General features: G+C 44.3%; 1 protein-coding gene across 1 annotated transcript in view; it reads left to right on the forward strand.

Moving 5' to 3' along the window:
* The first annotated feature begins 6,152 nt into the window (after positions 1-6,152).
* Fcrl2 (Fc receptor like 2) overlaps positions 6,153-21,620 on the forward strand; it is a 35,344-nt gene continuing 19,876 nt past the window's right edge. The window contains exons 1-7 of the mRNA XM_027920212.3: positions 6,153-6,346; positions 7,254-7,274; positions 12,626-12,883; positions 13,145-13,429; positions 14,243-14,530; positions 15,672-15,950; positions 16,605-16,721. Of these exons, the coding sequence (XP_027776013.2) occupies positions 6,316-6,346; positions 7,254-7,274; positions 12,626-12,883; positions 13,145-13,429; positions 14,243-14,530; positions 15,672-15,950; positions 16,605-16,721 (1,279 nt within the window). The 5' untranslated portion in view covers positions 6,153-6,315. The remainder of the gene's footprint in view (positions 6,347-7,253; positions 7,275-12,625; positions 12,884-13,144; positions 13,430-14,242; positions 14,531-15,671; positions 15,951-16,604; positions 16,722-21,620) is intronic.

Consider the following 21,620-nt stretch of genomic DNA (forward strand, 5'->3'; position numbering starts at 1 on the left):
GCGCTAGGATGGGTCCAGGTCTTGTTTGACCATGTGGCTTCCCTTCGAAGCATCAGGGATGTCTCCCTTCTCCAATGACTCTCCTCTTCATAGCAAATGCACTGATTGGCTTTTCATTCTCCAGTGGTCTCATTAATCTCCCTGATCGGGAGGTTATGTGGCCCAGAGTTGCAAAGCTCTTTAGAGAAGTTCCCTGTTCCCTAGATTCAGACTGACTGAGAGGGCCAGAGCCAAATATTGGTTTTCTTGGCCCTTTTAATTTAACTTTAAGTCTTGATCTTAAACATCCAGCAAAGTCAGTTTCACCCTAAATTAACAGTATTGCGCTTTAGCTGAAGTCTGGACTACTTTGGAGTCATTCTTACATGTAGTAAGATTGGGAGGCATAGCCTTATCTCAAGTAAGGCAGGGCTCTTTATAAATCTTAGGTAAAGTGTTCTAGTATTGAAGCTGATCTTTGTTTTTAAATATTATTTTATAAAGTTTACATATATTGTTGTTCAAGGTCATATGAATACTAACTAACACAATATATTACATTTAAATTGTACCCAGTTTATAGAACTTTATATTAATCTTATTGATAATAGGTCCAGTTATAGAAAATTAAATTATATAAATAAATCTCTAATATGTTATTTTTATAAGCCTAAAATTACCATGCAACCCTTTGGAGAACACCAGCTTGATATAATTTTTTAAAGCTTCTATCTTAAAGACTTATATACCTGGAAAATATGAACACATTTAATATACAAAGAAGAGTAATGGTACCACAATTACATTGATGTTTTTATATTAATCAAGTTTAGCTCTTAAAGAAATAACATATTACAATATTACAAAATAACAGTTGTTGTTTAACCATAGTTGTATAATGCTTAATTCCTTCAAGATTACTTGCTCAAAAAACTTACATATATAACCAACATACACAGAACTTCTTTTTCACTTACTTACACCTATATAGCCAACGTACACCGACCTTCTTTATCACTTGCTTAAACCCTCTTATTTACTTAATCACATAGACTCTCTTATCCAGAAACACATTTTCCTTCTATTAAATCCATACCTAGAACCTTCTAATTTCTCTTTCCCATCTGTTAATTCCTTCTTTATTCACACTTTGAACCAATCCTTGTAAATTTCTGAATTTAGGCAAATTATTCCATTTCAATAAGAGATATTTTGTTATTTGCACAATTAATCACATCTGTTTACTATTTCATGAAAACATGAACAATGTTTAAGTACATAGAATTATACTGTTGTAGGGACGGACAAGGCAAGGCACCTAAGATAGCACCAAAGATAGGGAAACAGTCTTATTTGGTTGTAGCCAGATTCAGAGAGCACACCTTCTGCTGTAATGAATTAATCCCATGAACCCCAAGTTTAGGTAGTTTCAGAATTTTGCACCCAACATGTAAGGGGAGGGGCTCAGAAGTTCACAGTCTGCAGAAGTTCAGAAAAAGCATTTTTTTTTTTCTGTTCTGGGCAAGTTAACCCTTCAAGGACACCTGGGAAGGAGAGAGCTTTTTTTCCCCTCTCTTTCCTCCCCCTGCCAGCTGTTACCATGGAGCCCAGTTGGTAACACCCTTATCTTAGAAATGTAGTCATCACTGTGAAGCCCAGCTCAAGGCCAGAGGCCTTGTTCACATATTTTTGTGAAAAACTAGTAAGGGGGCGTCCAGCGCCTGGAGTGCTGATTTTTTCAGACAGTGGCCAAGTAAAACAGGGCAACATGAAAAGTGGAAGTTTATCTACATTAAACTCTTTTGTAGAGATTCTTTTGCTGAAAGTCCTAAAATCAGCCATGGTGAATATTGCTGGAGAAGGTCAGTTAAGACTTTTCTGTGGGCCTGGTAGGGAGGGGGAAGATGGGAAGGTGGGGCTGAGAGCAGCTCCTGTGGATCTGAGAATGAGGAAGGAGATGTAAAAGAATAATGGGAAAGGGGTTTGGGATTTTCCCTAGCAAGGAAAACTTGAGCAGTAGAACAGGTAGAGCAGAGGGGAAGACGGGAGTGAATATCCCCAAAAGCCTGTAAGGGACAATTCTTAGTAACCTGTTTTCAGTGATGACAAAGCAACTTTAGAGGCCACTTTCACCAGATCTCTGATAGGGGTCCAAGGGCTCTCCTCAGCTGGTTTGAGCTTGGGGTTAGCTGGTAAGAGGACCTGGTGGGACCCGGTGTGGGTGCTAACAGTAGAAGAGAGGAGTGAGTGGGTGGAGGGGCACCTCAGTAACTGCTACCTCAGCAAGGGGGCAACGGTCTGAGGAAGGGCGGTGGTGTAGGTTTTTGATCTAGTAATTGGAGGGAGAAAGCAGGTTACTGAGGTGGGAGTGACGGCGGAGAGTCTGGGGCAGAAAGCTGAGGGTGAGGACCTATTCCAGCCAGGTGATAGGGTGGAGGTTCATTAGCAGGGTCAAAAGTAGTGGATGAGTCCGGAGGAGGAGGAGAAAGTTGGGGATCGTGGTTGGGGGAGTTGGTTTGCAAGCTGGAAGAATTTGTAGAGGTTTGCAAGAGGTACAGAGAGCAGGATTGGATCGGAGCAAGAAGAAAGTGATCTCTACCCATTTTTTCAAATGCTCACAGTAATTGTAGAGATCCCTCAGAATGGAGGGATCCAGGGACCCAAAAGGGGGCCATCTGCTTTGGTTGTCTAAGGGATAAGTGGGCCAGGCCTGGGTGCTATATTTGATCAATTTTTTGGGTTTGATGTCTGGTGTCAAGGAGAGGGTTTTGAGGTTATCCAAGAGGCATTGTAGGGGAGAGTCGACCGACAGAGAGGACACATTACCCATGTCGCAAACGTAGTATAAGGAGGAGGGAAGGGGACACAAACGTAGTACAGGGGAGAAGGAAGGAGACGCAAACGTAGTATAGGGAGAGGGAAGGAGACACAAAGATAGTATAAGAGAGAAGGAGGAAACTGATTTATTGGCAAAAGGGGCATCCCCACTAGAGCCAAAAATCAGGAGTGCCTTAGTGGCAGGTTCGAGCTGCAGAGATTGGTCGTCACCGAATCCTGACAGTGGAAGCTCTCGTCCTGGACGGAGCCGGAGCCGTGGGAGACCTTGGCCAAGGCTTTTCGGGACCCCTCCTGGAGAGGCCGGAGACTCCCAGGGCCGGAAAGAGGGGAAAGAGAGAGACAGGGGAAGAGAGAGGAAGGGGAGGGTAAGCGTCTCTCTAGCAGCCCAGTCTTGAAGGTGAGGACTAGGACTCTATGAGAGCCACCGAGACCGTGAAGGTGATGTTCAGTTCTCTGTCGTGTGTCCCTGGAGGTTCCACAGTCCTTTGAGGGAGACCTACAAAGCCTATGTGGTAAACTACCAGCTGGGAAGGGGAAGGGGAATAATTTTGAACCCAGGAGTCCATTCTGCCTGAGGAAGGAGTCCCTGAGGGCCACCGTGGCCTTGAAGGCTGTGGTGGGTGCTTTCCTCCCCGCAGGTGGGCAAAGAGGTTTGCCGGACAATCAACGGTCAAATCCTTCTGACACCACCATTGGGTTTAGGGCTCCAGGGAGGGGAAACTCACCAATCGAAGGCCGGGGGTGGATGGAGTTCTGGGGTCAAGAAAATAGGTTCAGGCCGTCCGGTGAGTGGCACTTCCGAAGGAAGTGGGTTTTAACCCTCTCCTGGGTCTGGGCACCAATGGAAGGAAAGTGACCACAACACTCGGAGTGACCAAGAGATCTTTATTACAGCAGCGCAACAGAGGAGAAGAGAGAGAAAGAGAAGGAGAGAGAGAGAGAGAGAGAGAGAGAGAAAGCAAGAGAGATAGCAAGAGAGACAGCAAGAGAGACAGCAAGAGAGAGAGGGGCCCGGCAGGAGGGAATTTTTATAGCCCAAATCTAATGGTGTTTCTGGGTCTGCAAGCTGCCTTGTTGGCACAAGGGGGGTTACGTGTTCGGCCTTGAGCAGGGGGTTGAGTGTTCAGCCTTGAGTGGGGGCTTGGGCATTTGGGCTTGAAGCAAATAGTTGATAAAGAACCAGACAGAGGGTTTGAGTGGCCAGGTCATCCTGCAGCTAACTTTATTTGGCGTGCCCTGCAGACAACTTATTCAGCCTGTCCTGCACCTAACAGCTATGCCATGTTTATACACGCACATAACATGATTTGCTCAATCTACTTCCTAGTGCCTCCCTTTCTCTCCCCTCCTCTCACCCTCCACCATTTGCATCTCTCCACGGATCTCCCTTTCATCATCATCATTATGCAAAGCATCTTATCTTGCTGTGAAATATTCTTCCACAGAATCATTTTAATTACCGCTTAGCATTCCACATGACTTTCACACACACTTGTTTTTTAATCTGCCCTTCTAGAGGTATTTTTAGTATTTTCTCTTTTACTATCATGAGCAAGGCCATGATAAACATATAAATATCATGGAAACATCAGTATTTCCCAAAGTGAAACTATATTAACAGTGGGTAATAAAATGTGAAGTGTTCACTCAGGTGTGGTGAGGCTTATAACCTAGTGACTTGGGAGGCTGAGGCAGAGGAAGCCAGCCTGGGAAAATTAGCAAGATCATGTCTTAAAATAAAATAAAATAAAAAGGGTCTCAGTGTGTAGCTCAGAATTAGAACATTCCTAGTACCAAAAAAAAAAAGTTAGGACTTCACCTGAACAGATGACATTGAGTTTATGACTGCTTCACTATTGGTCAGTCCCTCCCTATAATTTTGTGATTTAATTCATGCTGCATACATTCCCAAATGTCAACTTGCCTCTGTCTGGACACAGATGCTGAGCAGGCGGTCATACAGTAGACTCCCCCTCATTCATGGAGGATGTGCTCCAAGGACCCCAGTGGAGGTGTGCAGCTCTCATGGTTCCAAACCCTCTCATGGTTCTAGGTTTTTCCTTATATATACACACCTATGAAAAAGTTACATGTACAAATCAGGCATAGTAATAAATTAACATCGATGACTTAAAGTAGAATAATTATTACAATGCACTGTAATTAAATGGCCAGCACCACTACTCGTAGTTTAGAGCCATCGTTAATTAAAATAGAGGTAACTTTAACACAAGTGTCATGAAATCATGACATTCAATTTGACAAAATAGAGGCTAGTAAGTGACTAATGGTGGGTAATATATTCAGGGAGATACTCTGGACCAAGGATTGATTTATGTTTTTAGTGAGGTTTCATCATGCTATTCAGAGCAGCAAAACAATTTAAAACTTATTAATTATTTACTTCTGGGATTTTTTTTTTTTTTATTTAAGGAACGTGGAGAAGCAATCTATCTTGCTAATATATCAGTGTTTAAGAGCCAGACCTAAGAGCTAGACTGCCTAGGCTGGAGTCTTGGTTCTGTTTCTACTAGAAATGGATCATGTTGTTCTTGGTCAACTTACTGCTGCTACCGTCTGAGCAGCTGTGTTCCTTGGAGAGTCACATGTTCCTTCTTAACCCCCATAGCAATCCTATGAAGAGGGAGGCCCTCAGGGGATGATTCGATTGTGAGGCTGGAACTCTGATGAATCGGATTAGCGCCCTTATAAAAGTGGCTTGAGGGGGCTCGTTTCCCCCTTCCACCGTGCAAGGATATACTGAAGGTATCATTTATGAGAATAGACCCTCACCAGACACCAAATCTGCTGGTGCCTTGGTCTTGGACTTACCAACCTCCTAAACTGTGAGTAATATTCTGTTGCTTATAGATTACGCAGTCTAACATGGGCCATTATAGCCATTCAGATGGACTAAGTCACTTGCCTTTCCTCGTGCTCAGGGGATGGTGCTGACTGCAGAAGCTCTATGAAGGTCTGAAGTAACCTCGAGCGTCAGGCACACAGAACTGGGTCCCCCTCAGTGAGAGCCATGTGGAATTAGTAGTTGTTATCATTAGTGTCAACAAGTGAACTTGCTCTGGCATTAAAAGGACCACTCTGATTCTCTCTTCTTTTTTCTTTTTTTGGCACTGGGGATTGAGCTCAGGGGCACTCAACCGCTGAGCCACAACCCCAGCCCTATTTTGTATTCTATTTAAAGATAGGGTCTCACTGAGTCGCTTAGCTCCTCACTTTTTCTGAGTCTGGCTTTGAACTCACCATCCTCCTGCCTCAGCCTCCCGAGCCATGGGATTACAGGCATGCACCACTGTGCCCGGCCTCTAATTCTCTTAATGCCACAGGATGAAAGATAATGGTCATTCATTGCTGGGCTCTTTTACTTCCTTTTTTGGCTAATTATACAAAACCTATTCTGAAAGGCACGTTTCACCCTGTGTTCACAGGCCCCAGACGGTGGCTGAGAGATTGCTTCTCAAATAGCTGGATCAAGCTCTCATGCTGCTGTGGACATTGCTGGTCTTCTCTGGTAAGTTCAATAATTTGAATTAGGACAGAGGTAGAAGCAGGAGGAGATTTCCAGCTTCCAATAGGTCTGAGGCTTTATCAGAGCCCAGAAAACAGTGGGATAATCGAGTCTCTGTTTCCAGCTTTGACTTCAGAAGCAGATGCAAATCCGGGGCTATAGAACATGAAATGGTATAACATTCTAACCCTTAACATTCAGGGCAGGCTGCCTTGTCATTTTTTGATCATAAGTATGTGTTTTAATATCTTGGAGCTCGTCGAGGAATATGATACATTCTTAAGTAAAATGTTCATGATCTCAGAGCTTAATACTCACACTAAATAAATGTTTGCCCTTGGAATCAAAGGGCTCTAACATAGAAAATACAGTCTGAGGAAAGGTATCGATTTAGGCTGAGTTCAATTCTCACGTCTCTCCCCATGTATATATTTCCTGATGAACACTTCGTGAATGTGACTGCCTTGGCATGTGGCAATGTGGTACTTGAAAAACTTGGATATGAGGGAGGGTCCTGGGGTGGGGGAAGGAGAATGAAATAAAGAAGAGAATCACTAAACATTCAATGTCCATGGGACTTGTTCCTAGCAATGCCTCTGGTGAAGGGATGAGTTTGCAACTTGACTTGTTTGTTGTTGTTTATTTGCTGCTGGGGATTGAATGCAGGGTCCCATCCATGCTAGACAAGTGCCCCACCACTGAGCCATACCCACAGCTCACAGCTTGACTTGTGATCAAGGCTAATTGTGTGTTTGAGGAAGACTGGATTCCTGGTTGTGAGGGAGTAGGAGAATAGAGAAAGGGGGAAGATGGACAGAAGATTTTTGAGCAACCTTTGAGAGTGATCTTAACTTCTAAATTGCGAACACAAATGTTCTGTGCTAACCTCTGGCTTTTGCTCCCATTACAGTGCCATTCAGCAAACCGGGAGGTGAGTACCCTCTTTTATTGTCCCCCCCCCCTTAGGGCATATTAGTCACTGGCCACCACAGGGTTGGGCAAAAGGACTGTGGAGACGTCCAGATGTTACCACTCCCCTGGGCTGACACACTCTGTGATGATGCAGTCTCTGCTCCCACACTGCCAACCCTCCCGGGTGATCACACCACACCCCTTAAGAATCCAGGTGCAGGGAGAGAGGTAACATCCCAAAGAGGATCTGCAGGCTGGCTGCAGAAGAGACTGCATCCAGAATATCTACAGCTCCTCAGTACTGTCTGGCTGAGTGCCGAATGTGCTCACAGCTCTGAGGATGGTTATTCATAGAGAAAAGCCGAGGGCTCAGCACTTCTGGGTGGTCAGACCCAGCCTGTGCCAACAGTGCTTGTCTAGTGCTGGGTCAGGAGGCAGCAAATTTTTTTTCCATAAGAGTCCAGAGAGTAAATAGTTTAGGGCTCTCTGGTCGCTGGCCTAACTCCTGGACCCTATCCTCCCGACAGAAAAGCTGATAGGGATCATATGTAAGTGACAGGGGGCCATGCCTAAGTTCCAATGACACTTTATTTACCAAAACGGGACATCCGTGACTCACAGTCCATTGCCAACCCCTGCTCTAGACTCATTATTTAGTTTTGTTTTTTTTTTTAAAAAAAAACACGTAGTGCTTTTCTAAAATTGTGTGACTAATTCCATCTCGATCGTTTTGATTTAAAGCTGTGTTCAATAAAGAGAGTAGGTAAGGAAAACATTTTATCTGTAATATACGGAATACTAAATCTAAAGAAAGAGAGAATTGTTCTCTTGCCTCTCCAGTGATGGGATCAGTGGAAGGAGCTCTTTTGGGCTCCTGGAAACTGTTCTGGGATAAGCAGATCTCCAATTTCACCCTAAATGGAATAGGAGTGTCCAGGGACACCTTCAGAGTCCTGGCCGGGCCTTCATCATCAAGTCTCGTCTCCTGCATTCATTTTGAGCCACATAAGGCCCCCGTGCCATGGTGGTCACTCTGCTTCCCTTTCCACCTGTCTGGGCGGTCATGTGCAGAAGTCTCAGCGCTGAGCTGGTTTCTGACAACAGGTGGGAATCCTGCTATTACTCAGTCTCAGTGTGGCATGGAGCAGGCCGCCTGCGGTGACTCACCCTCAGCCTCACTCACAGAAGAGGGCAACAGCCACTTGATTTCCTTTTCCTTCCCCGTTCTCAGAAAACGGGATGGTCTTCAGAGCACTCAGAGCTCTCCCTTAAGAAAACAAAAACAAAACAAAACAAACAAACAAACAAACAAAAAAAAACGGGGAGGACCTTATTCAGCCTGTTGTAGTGAAAAGAGTAGAAGTCACACAGCCCGAGAGGCCAGATTCAAATCATGGCTTGTTGAGAATGCATCCTTGCAAAGGGACAAAAATGCCAATCTGCAGAGCAGCCGAAAATGACTCTCTCCACCCAGACCCTCAAGGTGGCCCCCCTCTGCCCGTTTCCTCCTTTCGGCTCCCCCCCACCCCATAACCTGCTGGCACCACCTGGGAACTTCCCCCTCGCATGCAAACCTCTGAGAAATATCATTTGCCTTTTGCTTTTGCTGCTGTTCGGTTGAAAATATTTTTTTTCACAGAAATTCTTGTAAAAAACAAAAATCAAAAAGCCTCTAAATAGCCTGACCCTAGTTACACTTTTGTGGTCCCGTTTGTTTGTTCTGCTTAAGGGTTTCTCTGTTCACAGCCTGAGCTCCCCCTTCCCCTCACTGCTGTTAGCTCAGTGCGATTCTCCCTTATAATCCAGCAGGATTCCTGTGGGTGCCCCTGCCCTCAGGATGACCGTGCTGGGTCTTGATCAATCCTGTCACCCAGCAATGGGCGAATCCATTCTTCTCTTGCAAAAGAAAGACTTCCACAAGAGGCACCGATGAAGGGTTTATTTAGCAAAATGAACGCGGGAGTGTCTGCCCCAAGGGAGAAGGCAAAGCCCACAGCTTCTGGCTGTGGACGTTTATGGTCTGCTTAGGTTCCTCCCCGTTCTATGAATTATTCATTTGGGGGAAGTTCCAGCCATTACCCTCCTTAAGGTCAGTTTCACCCTGTTGGCAATCACCCCAGTGGCCTGCACCCGTTTTCTCCAGATTGACAGGGAGCTGTCTGCCTGCAAGGAGGTGCTCCCTGGGCAATGTAGCGGCCAGTTGTGTGCTGCCCCATGGCGCGCAGCCTGCATCTCCTTTCCCACACCTCCCCTGCTCCTGTCCATCTAGTAGTCTAAGCCTCCTCATTGCTAGAGGGTTTGGAACCCCCTGAGGATGAACAGTCAGCATTAGGGCTTCCTCACGCTGCCCTTCCAGGGCCTCTGATCCATCTCTGTCCACCAGAGCTATTGTACCCAGAATGGACCACACCAGAGCCAAGGAGAGTCGGTCACACTTCTGCTGAGGCTTCCTAATGGCCAGGTTGTGGGAGTAGTCACAGCAGCCCTGGAAGCAAGTGGACACAGACTCCAACACAAACACTGTGCCAGCTCTGGGGTTCCCTGGTGAAGCTGTGCGCCAGCTCAAGCCCACTCCTTACGATGCCACTCCTAAGAGGCTTGACTCAAGCCACCGTCACCCCTCAGGCTCCCCGTGTACACCCCATCTTGCAGACTTGAAACCCACTATTTCCGTTGCTTTTGAACTGCAGCCATGATAACCTCTTATTCTTCCTCTGTCATCATTAGCTTCGGCAACAAACCCCTGCCCCTCAACTACCCTCATCGTTAACCGAGGGGTCCGGAGAGGCAAGCTCGGTTCTAGGGTTATTTCACAGAATCCTTAAGACAGCCCGATGAGAGGCAGATATTCTTCACTGTTCAAACGGAGGCAGAGAAAGCTAAAGTGCTCTGTCCGAGATCATTCAGGAGACCTGGATTCAAAGCAGTGTGACCTGACCCTTAGCCAGTCACTCTTGACAATGAAGCACTCTCGCTGCCCCTTCACGTCTGTGCGTCCCAGCTGTATGCCCTCTCCCTAGCGGACTCCTCCACGGGCTGCTGCGGGCAGCTCACCCTGCTGTGCCCACTTACTGGGCGAATGGCATGTCTTTAGCATCCTCTAGTCCCTTCTGCTCTCTGCCCTGTGGCTAACTCTTGGGGAATTCTGACCCTTAAGGAGTTTGAGATAATGAATCAACTGACCCAAAGACTCTCTCTGCAGCAGGCCTCTACCTGTGAGGCTGCCCATTTTACTATTTGTCACTAGGGTCCTTAACCAATGACTCAGAATGTTTCCTCTTCCCAACAAATTTCTTTCCCCAGGAATTATTTTTCCAGTTTCTGAAGGAAGTGTATACTAGTGGTTTAAAAGAATGATGGATGTTTGAGGTGATGGATATGCTAATTACCCCCATTCAGTCACTGCCTAGCAGTACTCCATAAATAAATCCAATTAAACCCACTTAAAAAAAAGTTTGTCTTCTAATGCCCAACGGGTCATGATGATTTTCCTGGAGCATCCAATAATAAAGCACAAGCTTTCTCAAAAATTATAATCGCAAATTCCACAATCCTCCTGTGGCCTGTTGGCTGTGATTCTGCAGTGGTATTCTACGAGCCAACACCTCTCCTTCCTTCTGCTACACACCCAGAGACAGGCAGTCACGATACAATCAAATAGTGCTAAGGAAAATTTTTTATTTGTGATGCCTTAGTGATTTACCTGAAGGTCAAAGTTCTCACCTATAATCCTAAAATGTAATGGAAGTGTCACTAACACAGAACATAGCCTGGTACCGCAAATAAGTGAACTGACAGGAGCGAAATTAGATTAAATTCCTGGATGGACTGAGTGTTCTTGTCCCAACTACCTCCACCAAAAGTACATGTTGAAACTCTAATCCTAATGGGATGGTTTTTGGAGTTAAGAACCTTTTTATGGGGAGGGGTACCAGGGATTGAACTCAGAGGCACTCAACCACTGAGCCACATCCCCAGCCCTATTTTGTATTTTATTTAGAGACAGGGTCTCACTGAGTTTTTTAGCACCTCGCCTCTCCTGAGGCTGGCTTTGAACTTGTGAACTGGTCTCAGCCTCTCAATCCACTGGGATTACAGGCATGGGCCACCACACCTGACTGGAGGTAAAAGCTTTGAGATACAATTAAGCATGAGATTGGAGCCCTTGGAAATGGAATAAATATTTTTTTTTCTTTTATTAGATGTTTTAATTTGTTCTAATTAGTTATACATGATAGTAGAATGCATTTTGATACATCACACATAAATGGAGTAGAATTTCTCATTCCTCTGGTTGTACATGATGTAGAATCACATCAGTCATGTAATCACATTTGTACATAGGGTGATAATGTCCGATTCATTCTACTCTCCTTCCTTACCCTCATACCACCTCCCCTCCCTTCACTCCTTTCTACCTAATCCTAAGTACCTCTATTTTTCCCTAGCCACCTCTCCACATTGTGAATTAGCATCTGCATATCAGAGAAAACATTCAGCCTTTGGGTTTGGGGGATTGGCTTATTTTTATTAGAATGGTATTCTCCAGTTCCATCCATTTACCTGCAAATGCCATAATTCCATTCTTCTTTAAGGCTGAGTAATATTCCATTGTGTATATAAACCACATTTTCTTTATTCATCTAAGTTGGTTCCTTTTAAGATGAATCTAGAAAGCCAGTGAGTTATTTTTGCCCTATGTGAGGATACAATGAGAAGTCAGCAAGTTACAGCCTGAAAGATGCACCTGACCTCAGACTTCCAGCCTCCAGACGTAAGGGAAGTAAATTCTCATTGTTGAAAAGCCACTCGGTTTGTGGTGTTTAGTTACAACAGCCTGAACTAAGATTCTCCTGTTATGATTTGGATCTGGAATATCCCCCCAAAGCTTGTGTTTTGAAAGTATGATCCCCAATGCGACATGGTTCAAGGGTGGGGCTTTTAGGCAATGACTTGGGCTCTGACCTCATCAGTGGATTAATTCAGCAAGTGGATTAAACTTTTGATAGCTAACATGAACTGAGCATCTTTCTTCTATGCCATATCACCATGATGTTCTACCTCACCTTGGGTCCGGGACAATGGAGTCAGTCAGCCATGTACTGAGACCTCTGTAATCTTGAATCAAATAACTTTTGTGCCTCTAAAGTTGTTCGTACCAGGTATTTTGATCACAGTGTCGAAAAGCTGACTAACACACCCCCTAAGGAAAAATGGTATGCAACGCTTAGTAATGAAGGTCTGACTTTGCACCTTCCTCTTGTCTAAAGATGTAGAGGCTCTGCCTGACACTTCACTGCCCAAGAGCAAGGAGGGACATCGGGGTTCCCTTCAGGAATGGTAAATAGAGTTTCCCTCCTTCCTTTGCAGATGGGCTGACCCTCCTGGCGCCCTCTTCTGTCTTTGAAGGAGACAGTATTGTTCTGACGTGCTGGGAAGAAAACAACAGAAAAAAACAGATAAGTTTCTATAAGGACGGGAAAAAGTTCTCTTCTTCCGATGAACACTCAAGCTTCCCTATACAAAGTGCGCTTTTGAGTGACAGCGGCATTTATTTCTGTACTGCTGCTTCTAAGACCTTTCTGAGACGGGAAACATCTTCAGAAAAAGTAAAGATCACAGTTCAAGGTAAAAACCTTCACTCTTGTGTGCGATGGGCAGGGCAGGAGGCTGGGGACGGAGCAGAATGGGTATCTGGCAGAAGGAAGCTGCCCAAGTAAGGACCCAATGTGCACTGACGCGCTTGCTATTTGAGCATGCAGAGGAGACACAGAGGGGAATGTGTCTGGTCCTGAATCACCTGTTTCCTGCGGCCACTTCTCACCCAGAACTTTTCAGCAGGAACCTGAATCTCACTGCTCTTGGGACTATTGTTTTCCTTCTCTCTAGAGCTGTTCCCGCGTCCTGTGCTGACATCGAGCTCCTATCAGCCGACGGAGGGAAGTCCAGTGACCCTGACCTGTCAGACTCAGCTCCCTCCAGAGAGGTCAGATGTCCAGTTCCGGTTCTGCTTCTTCAGAAACGATCAGGTTCTGGGGTCAGGCTGGAGCAGCTCCCCAGAGCTCCAGATTCCCGCCCTGGGGACAGAGGACTCAGGGTCCTACTGGTGCCAGGCAGAAACAGTGAGTCACAGGATCAGAAAACAGAGCCTTCCATCCCAGATTCATGTGCGGAGTAAGTATCGGCAAGGTTGAGCCCAGGGGGGAAAGAGATGAGCACTGGAACTTGGATTTATAGTCTTTTTCCTTCTTTGTGCAACGCCTGTCCTTGTGGAAAGCAGGAACCCAGATAGAGACATTCCAAGTTGCTCTTGACATCTGTCTTCTGAGAATCAGGAATAGACTAAGCTTCTTATCATTTTTCTCTTCTTTATTAGCAAAGAGCAGTGGTCTGGGCACTTTAAAAAGCAAGACACCTGCTGTTCATTGGCTTTTCCAATGCCCACATGCTGGGGTCACAAATCTGAAGGCTAAGTGATACTACAGAGGCCTGTGGGGCTAAATGAAGCATCAGAGAAAGCAGAGATCAAAGTGAACAGAACAGAACTCAGTGGAGAGGTTGTGATTTAAGCCTTGAAACCAAGAGTAATAGAAGAATTTTTATTGCGATTTTATTAGAGGAAAAATATGCCTTTTGCAAGGTGGAGGGGGGGGGGGCTGACGATACCAGTGTCCCTCTTCATTTTGTGTAAAGGGCCACTGTCTGCAAAGTGACTCATCCAGAAAAAATTTCAAGTTTCCCATCTCATGAAATGGATAATTCATCACAAAAATCTGTAATTACTGCTACCCGTGAAATTAGCCAAGAACAATGTTCTTCAAGGATATTTTTCATGGACTCCCTATCTCTGTAGGAATGCTTATCATGGAGTACAGATGCAATCCCCATGTTCCCACACCTTGCATTGGAGAACGGAATCAGTCTATCAGCTGTTCTCAGAGTCTCCTGAAGTCAGGGTTTCTCACATGTCATTTTATACCCATCTAGGAGTCCCCGTTTCCAAAGTGAGCTTGGAGACCCAGGCCCCTGGGGGACAAGTGATAGAAGGTGGGAAGCTGGTCCTGCTCTGCTCCGTGGCTGAGGGCACAGGAAACATCACATTCTCCTGGCACAGAGAGGCCACAGGAACCCGTCTAGGAAAGAAGACCCAGGGGTCCTTGTCAGCAGAGCTGGAGATCCCAGCTGTGAAGGAGAGCGATGGCGGGAAATATCTCTGTCGAGCTGACAATGGTCATGATCCTGTCCAGAGCCAGGTGCTGAACATTCTTGTGAGAAGTGAGTTATGTTCTCATTCATCTCTGCTGAACGTGCTAAAGCTAAGACCATGGTACCCAGGTAGCATGAGGAAATCCCAGGTGGTCTCAGGGATCAGTGTTGTGAAGACAATTTGAAGATGGATTAGCCATGAAAACTAAATGGACATCTTTTTTTGCATGGAAGGATTGGTCTAAAATAAATAAATAAATAAATAAAATGAGAACAACAAATCACCCTATCTCTAGACAGTATCACAGAACCAATATTCTTCCAAATCTTTAGATACAATTGACCCTTGAACAATATGGGTTCGACCTGCACATTTCTGCTCATACCACAAACCTGGGTTTTGTTTTGTTTTGTTTCTTTAGATTTACAGCAATTTGAGAAAAAAAAAAAATCCACAGACCAACCATAAACCATGTAGCCTAGAAATATTTCAAAAAAAAATTTTAAGTTAGGCATGCCATGAATGCCTAAAACATATGTAAATAATAATCTGTTTTATTATTTACTATCATAAAGTACAGACAAATCTTATAATAAGCTGAAATCTGTCAAAACTTACACAATGCAGGCTGGACGCCGTACCATTCACAGTGGAGAGAAGCGTAAACAAAAGTCAGGGTGCGGCATGAAAGTAAACTTGCATAAGATTAACTGTGTGCCTACTGTGGTGCTCTAGTAACTTCAGAGTCACCTGCTGGTGCCATTGCCGTGAGATCAAGTATTGCAAGTGTGCACTTAAGCACCCTGTAATTAATTCCAGTCAGCTCATGAGCAGTTCATCTATCTCTCCAGGAAATTGTGATTTCTCATGGTTCTGGACTATTTTTCCCTGTATCAGATAATATAACATACAATACGTATGTTCATCGGTTGTCCATTGGTAAGGTTTCCAGCCAACAGGAGACGACTCGTGGATGAGTTTTAGGGGAGTCCAGAGTGATAGGTGGATTTTGATGGCACAGGGGTTGGCACACTAACAGACACCTTGTTCAAGGGCAACTGCACACTGTTGAGGAAAGTGTCTCTGTTTGGTGCGGTGAAATGTGAGAATGATAAACAGGACCCCTGGCCTGGGCTGCAGCCCTAGTGTGGGGTGTGGGGTTCTGCTGCCGCTTCACAGATCCACTGATGATCTTCTTGTGCCTCTCAGTTCCAGTGTCCAGCCCTGTCCTCACCCTCGGGGCTCCCAGGGCCCAGGCTGAGGTGGGGGACGTGGTGGAGCTTCACTGCGAGGCCCTGAGGGGCTCTCCCCCGATCCTGTACCAGTTTTATCTTGAGGACGTCATCCTGGGGAACAGCTCGGCACCCTCTGGGGGAGGAGCATCCTTCAACCTCTCTCTGACCGCAGAACATTCTGGAAACTACTCCTGCGAGGCCGACAATGGCCAGGGTGCCCAGCGCAGCAAGGCCCTGTTACTCCTCATCTCAGGTGGGCTCGGGGCCCCTAGATACTTGACGTACTATGATCCATGACTGCCCCACCTGTCCTTATTGGTACAATATTGGGATTTCAGAAGACAGGAGGGTGATGTCTGTGGTGTGTGGAGAGGCGGGAAGGGGAGTCTCAGTGTCTAAAATCTGATTTTCTCCTCCCAACCACAAGAATATAGTCTACACTTAAATCAGCTTTTACCTGAATTTGTATCTACCTGTTTTTTTCTTTTTTATTATTGTATTGGTTCTTTTTAGTTAGACATGACGGTGAAATCCATTTTGACATAATTATTCAAGCATGGGATCTATCTGATTCTAATTCAGATCTCAGCACCTCTCCTTCCCCTCCCCCTCCCCCTCCCCCCCTCCCTCCCCTCTATTGATCTTTCCGCCCTTTACCCATAGTTACCTTTTAAATTAATTTCTTGTGTACACACCTGATGGTGAGATTCATGTATGTATAGAGGAAACTTGTGTCCGAGTCATCCCACCGTCTGTCTTTTCCCTGATCTCTCTCCCTTCCCCTCCATTCCCCTTCGTCTAATCCACTGAACCTCCATTTGCCACGTACCATTCCTTCCTAGCATTGTCGGGCTCCAGGGCCCAAGGTTTGACCTTCTGAAGCTGAAGCCCTGGTTTCTTCCCTCAGGACCCGATGGACATAGAAAAAGCCATGTCACAGCCAAAGTTCTTGGGGGACTCTTTGGGGTCCTTGGCTCCACTGGTGTGGCTCTGCTGTGTTATTGCTGGTCCCACAAGGCACCAGGTGGGTGTCTGTGATTTCTTTTTGTTTTCCCTTTCTTGCTATCACCTTTTCCATCAATAATATAGACTGGATTTACAGAAAGAGAAGAAAAAAAAAAAACTTAGAAGAAAAGGAAAGGAAAACTTTCTAAAAGCCAACAATTTCTTCCCGTACTCCACAACTCTGCAAGGTCCCCTGCAGAGGGCAACACTGCCACCACACCACTGATTCTACAATATGCCACTATTTCCAATTGTGGTCATTTGAGATAGAAATGCGGACCCATTTCTCCATGCTTCACTTTTAACTTAAAAGTCAAAGCATTGAATACAACTCCATAATTTTTAATAGACACAGTTTATACACAATAGAATAAGATATATGTAAGGTAGATTTAAGTCAACTAAAACAATTTGGTGTGATCATTTCTCTTTGATTGATCCATTTCTTACTAGTTACTCTGCTCTCACAAGAGCAGTGACTTGTTTTTGAATTCTTGGATCCATTATTTGAGTCATAAGGAGACAACATCACCCATGGCTTGTGGTTGATTATGGCTTCGGGTTGGGATCCCAGCTGAGACTGTCAACTAGAGCACATGCAGATGACCTCTCTCTGTGGATTTCCTCAGAGCACAATGACTTGAAAGTAGTCATATTTTTCTCATGTCAGCCTAGACTCCAGAGTGAGTGGGAATGATCTGCCACCATGTTATGGTGGGCTAGTGTCCCACAAATTTGGCCCAGATATAAGAGGAGAGGACACAGAGCCTACCTCTAAAGGGGGAAATAGCAAAGAATCTGCAGCCATGATTTTAAAATTTCTGCACACACCACCACATATTCCAACCCATGACTGGAATCCACTCTCCTAACCCCAAATGACTATAAAAAATACAAACCTTGGGGCTGAGGATGTGGCTCAAGTGGTAGTGTGCTCGCCTGGCATGCACGGGGTGCTGGGTTCAATCCTCAGCACCACATAAAAATAAAATAAAAGATGTTGTATCCACCGAAAAAACTAAAAAATAATATTAAAAAATTCTTTCTCTCTCTCTCTCTTAAAAAAAATACAAACCTTCAGCTGCCCTCAAGAATCTGCAAATGTTTTAATGAAAAAAGTGATTCCAGGAGCCGGGTTTATCTCCCTGAGACTATCCTCCACAAGTCTTAACTCAGTGTTTCTTTATTATCTTATTGCTTTATTTATTTATTTACTTATTTATTTTCATGATACTAAACCCAGGGGTGCTCTACCACTAAGCTACACCCCCCCCCCAGTTCTTCTAATTTTTATTTTTGTTTTAATTTTGAGACAGGATCTCACTAAATTGCTCAGGTTCGGCAATAGTGAGAGGTCATATGCATGTGCTCTAGTTGACAGTCTCAGCCTGTGTCCCAACCTGTGGCCAGCATGCTTCTGCCTCAGCCTCCAGAGTAGCTGGGATTACAGGCATACACCCCTGCACCACGCTGATATTCATTCAGTCTATCAGATTCAGGATAAGCACACCAGAATCTCTATGCAAACTTTTAAGCTTGTGCAAAGCACTTCCTTAGACTTATCTATTAACACCAATTAAAAGGAATTTGGGGAATTCATCAGTTAATTTTTTTTTCCAATTAGTAAATATTTCAGCCAGTATTTTCAAGTCCTGTGGAAGTTCTATTTTTAAACAGACAACCCAAGATTAAGGAATTATGATACTATACCAGCTTCTCTGTTCCTCTCCACTGCTCTGTTCCCCATATAATTTTCTCAGGCCCTAATGCCTTTCTAGACCTTCTTTCCTTATCACTGACTTGCTTTGGGGGAGATGAAATGGTCTTCCAGGACCTTCTACGTGGGCAGAAGGTAACAAGTCCTTCTCTGTTTCCTCATCCACAAAATAAGAAAATAGAATCACTTAACTTAACTTCAACTGGTCTAGACCACAAAAGAGGGTATTTGTTCTTTTCCATGGTGACAGCATGGGGCGTCTGTATGAGTCTGCTTGGGCTGCTATAACAACAGCAAAAAGCATGGATTAGGTGGCTTAATTTTCTCACAGATCTGGAGGCTGGTAAGTCCATGGTCAGGATATAACAAAGCAGATTTCACTCAGAGCCCTCTTCTCTTAGCTGATAGGCAGCTTGTAGGCAGCTGTCATTTGCTGTGTGCTAACATGACTACTTAGAGGAATGTGCTGGGAAAGACCCCACATTCTCTGGTGTCTCATATAAGGACATCCATCCTATTGCATAAAGGCCCCACCCTGTGGCTTCATTTAAACATAATGACTTAAATTTAATTAAGGACTCTATCTCCAAATGTGACCATATTGGGCTTTAGGGTTCAATAGGTGAATTTTGGGAGAACTCAAACATTCAGTCCGTAACAATGTCCAACATAGGGTTATGAGAACACCTTTCAAGCCTCCTAAAAAATTCTCTCTTTCAAGCCTCCTATTGTCCCACTGACCAAAGTAAGTCACACGGACGTGCCCAAATGCAAATGGGAAAAATAGTCTCTACCTCTTTACTGGGGAATGACAAAATCACTTTGCAAATCATTGCATACAGAAATCTGGGAACAGACTGGGGGACATTACTGTATTGATGTAGCATGTGGACACTGGGCTGCATTTCCGGTCATAATTCTTTCTTCCCAGTGCTTTTTAGTATACATGCGCATACCCACATGCAGCTATCCACTTATAAAACTAGGGTGACTGTTTCAGGAGGTTTCAATCTCAAGCACAAGTGGTCATGATTTGGATCCTTAGATATCTGAAATTAACATCCTGTTTCATGGTGAGAGTGGTTAACTTAAATCACCTACTTTTATTTTATTTTATTTATTTTTTAAATTTTCAAGTAGACAAACCCAGTTGGAACTACATGTATCCATTGGAAGATAATAAAAGAAAGCCAAGGTCTTGATTGTTTGCCCCCCGAGGGTCCCTGGGCCACTATATAAATCAGCCATATTCGAATCATTAATTTTTGAGCTCTGCATAGCATTACAACATATGGACAGAAGTTTGGCTATAGTGAAAACAATGTCTTGTTTTATTTTTGTTAATCTCCTCTCTCCTAAAATTAACCACTCATAAGCTGTCCTCATAGTGGTGCAATTTTCATTTTTTTCTTTAAATCTTTAAGTAAATTAGGTAACAAATATATAGGGTAAAACAGTCAAAAGATATCAAAGTAGCTGGGTGTGGTGTCTCATGCCTTTAATCCCAGCAACTCGGGAGGCTAAGGCAGGAGGATCCCCAGTTCAAGGCCAGCATGGGCAACTTAGAGACACTTTGTCTCAAAATGGTAAGTGGAGAAGGGCTGGGGTGTGGCTCAGTTAGTCTCTGGGTTCAATCCCTAGTATCACAAAGAAAAAAAGAAAGAAAAAACCCGATACCAAAATATACAGTGAAAAGTGACCATTTCTCTCACCCACTTTCCTGGGTCTCTCAGTTCCTTTTCTCAAGGGCTTCCACTATCAGCAATATCTTGTATATTAGCAATATCTCATGTAACGTACCATCTGCTATGTATAACTTAGCATATTCATGAATATGATTTGGGGATGTTGCATATTAAATACACACAGAAAGACAATGACTCTTCATCTGTTTGTTTATTTACTTATTTTTGAGATGGGATCTTGCTAGGTTGCCAGGTTGGCCTTGGATTACTGGGTTCAAGTGATCCTCCTGCCTGAGTCTCCAGAGCAGTTGGGACTACAGGCAAGTGTCAGCCACACTCCGCTTCACCACATCTTGTTAACGACTGTGAAGTGTTTTACTTAAGGATTCATGATAAATATTTTAATGGCCTTTTAATGATGGCTATTTAGGTCACCTCAAGTCATTTTCCATTATGCACAATGCTACATGTGTCAATAGATCCCTAAGAATGATTCTCGATAACATAAACTGACAATGGGCCGATTAAAAGAGAAAAGGTATGCAAGTTTATTATGTGCACCAGGGTCTCAGAAGAATGAAAAGTGAATACACGAAAAACCAGGGAGATTTAAGAGCTTGTGTAGCCTCTTTATATGTGGGGAGGGAGAGAGGATACAGGCCACTTAGGGAGAGTTAAGTGGTTTTTAGGAAAGATGAATGGGTCCTGTTATATTCTGAGTGCATCTCCCAAAAGTTCATATGCTAGAACTTTTTATATGTTAACCCCAAAGTCATAAATTAGTGATATTTAATAGTGAAATAAGAGAGGCGGGGCTGTTGGGAGATAAATAGGGTTAAATGAACTCATGATTGTGGGGATTCCCATGACTGCATTAGTGACTTGGTAAAAAGAGGAAGCTAGAGACCCAAGCTAGCATGCATGCTTGCTTGGTCTTACCATGTGATGGCCCCTTTCATGTTACGATGGAGCGCTAAGCTCCTGAACTTGCCAGCCTCCAGAACTATGAGCTAAATAAATAAACCTTTGTTTCTTTTAATAAACCTCCCATATTTTGCTAAAGCAACAGAAAACAGACTAAGACAGGCTCTTATAAGAATAGCTGATAGATGATGTGTCGTGCTGATTTCTAGTCTTGCTTTCTGCTGATAGGAGTTTATTTTTCCTGGTTTATGAAACTCCTGGGACTGATGACTGGGGTGTTCCCTTTGGAGGATCTACCTTCAGGCAAACAAGGGGAGTTTGGAGAAAGTCCCTCTCTGCATTCGCTGTTCACCAGGTGCTTTCGGATTGAAGCCGTTGGTATGCTAAAGAAGCACATTTTCTAGTGGCATTTCCCCAGATCCTTCAACACCTTCCTAACCTGATGTCTGTAGTGAAGCATTATTCATAGTGGTTGCGCCAAATCACACTCCCACAAGTGTACTTTACTCACTCGTCATTCTCATATTGACAGGAAGATAGGTTTATTCCAAAGCACCTTTCAGGAAGACAGAGGAGAACTTTCTATCAAATA

The sequence above is a fragment of the Marmota flaviventris genome, chromosome 10 (genome assembly GCF_047511675.1).
Source record: "Marmota flaviventris isolate mMarFla1 chromosome 10, mMarFla1.hap1, whole genome shotgun sequence".
Lineage (NCBI taxonomy): Eukaryota > Metazoa > Chordata > Mammalia > Rodentia > Sciuridae > Marmota > Marmota flaviventris.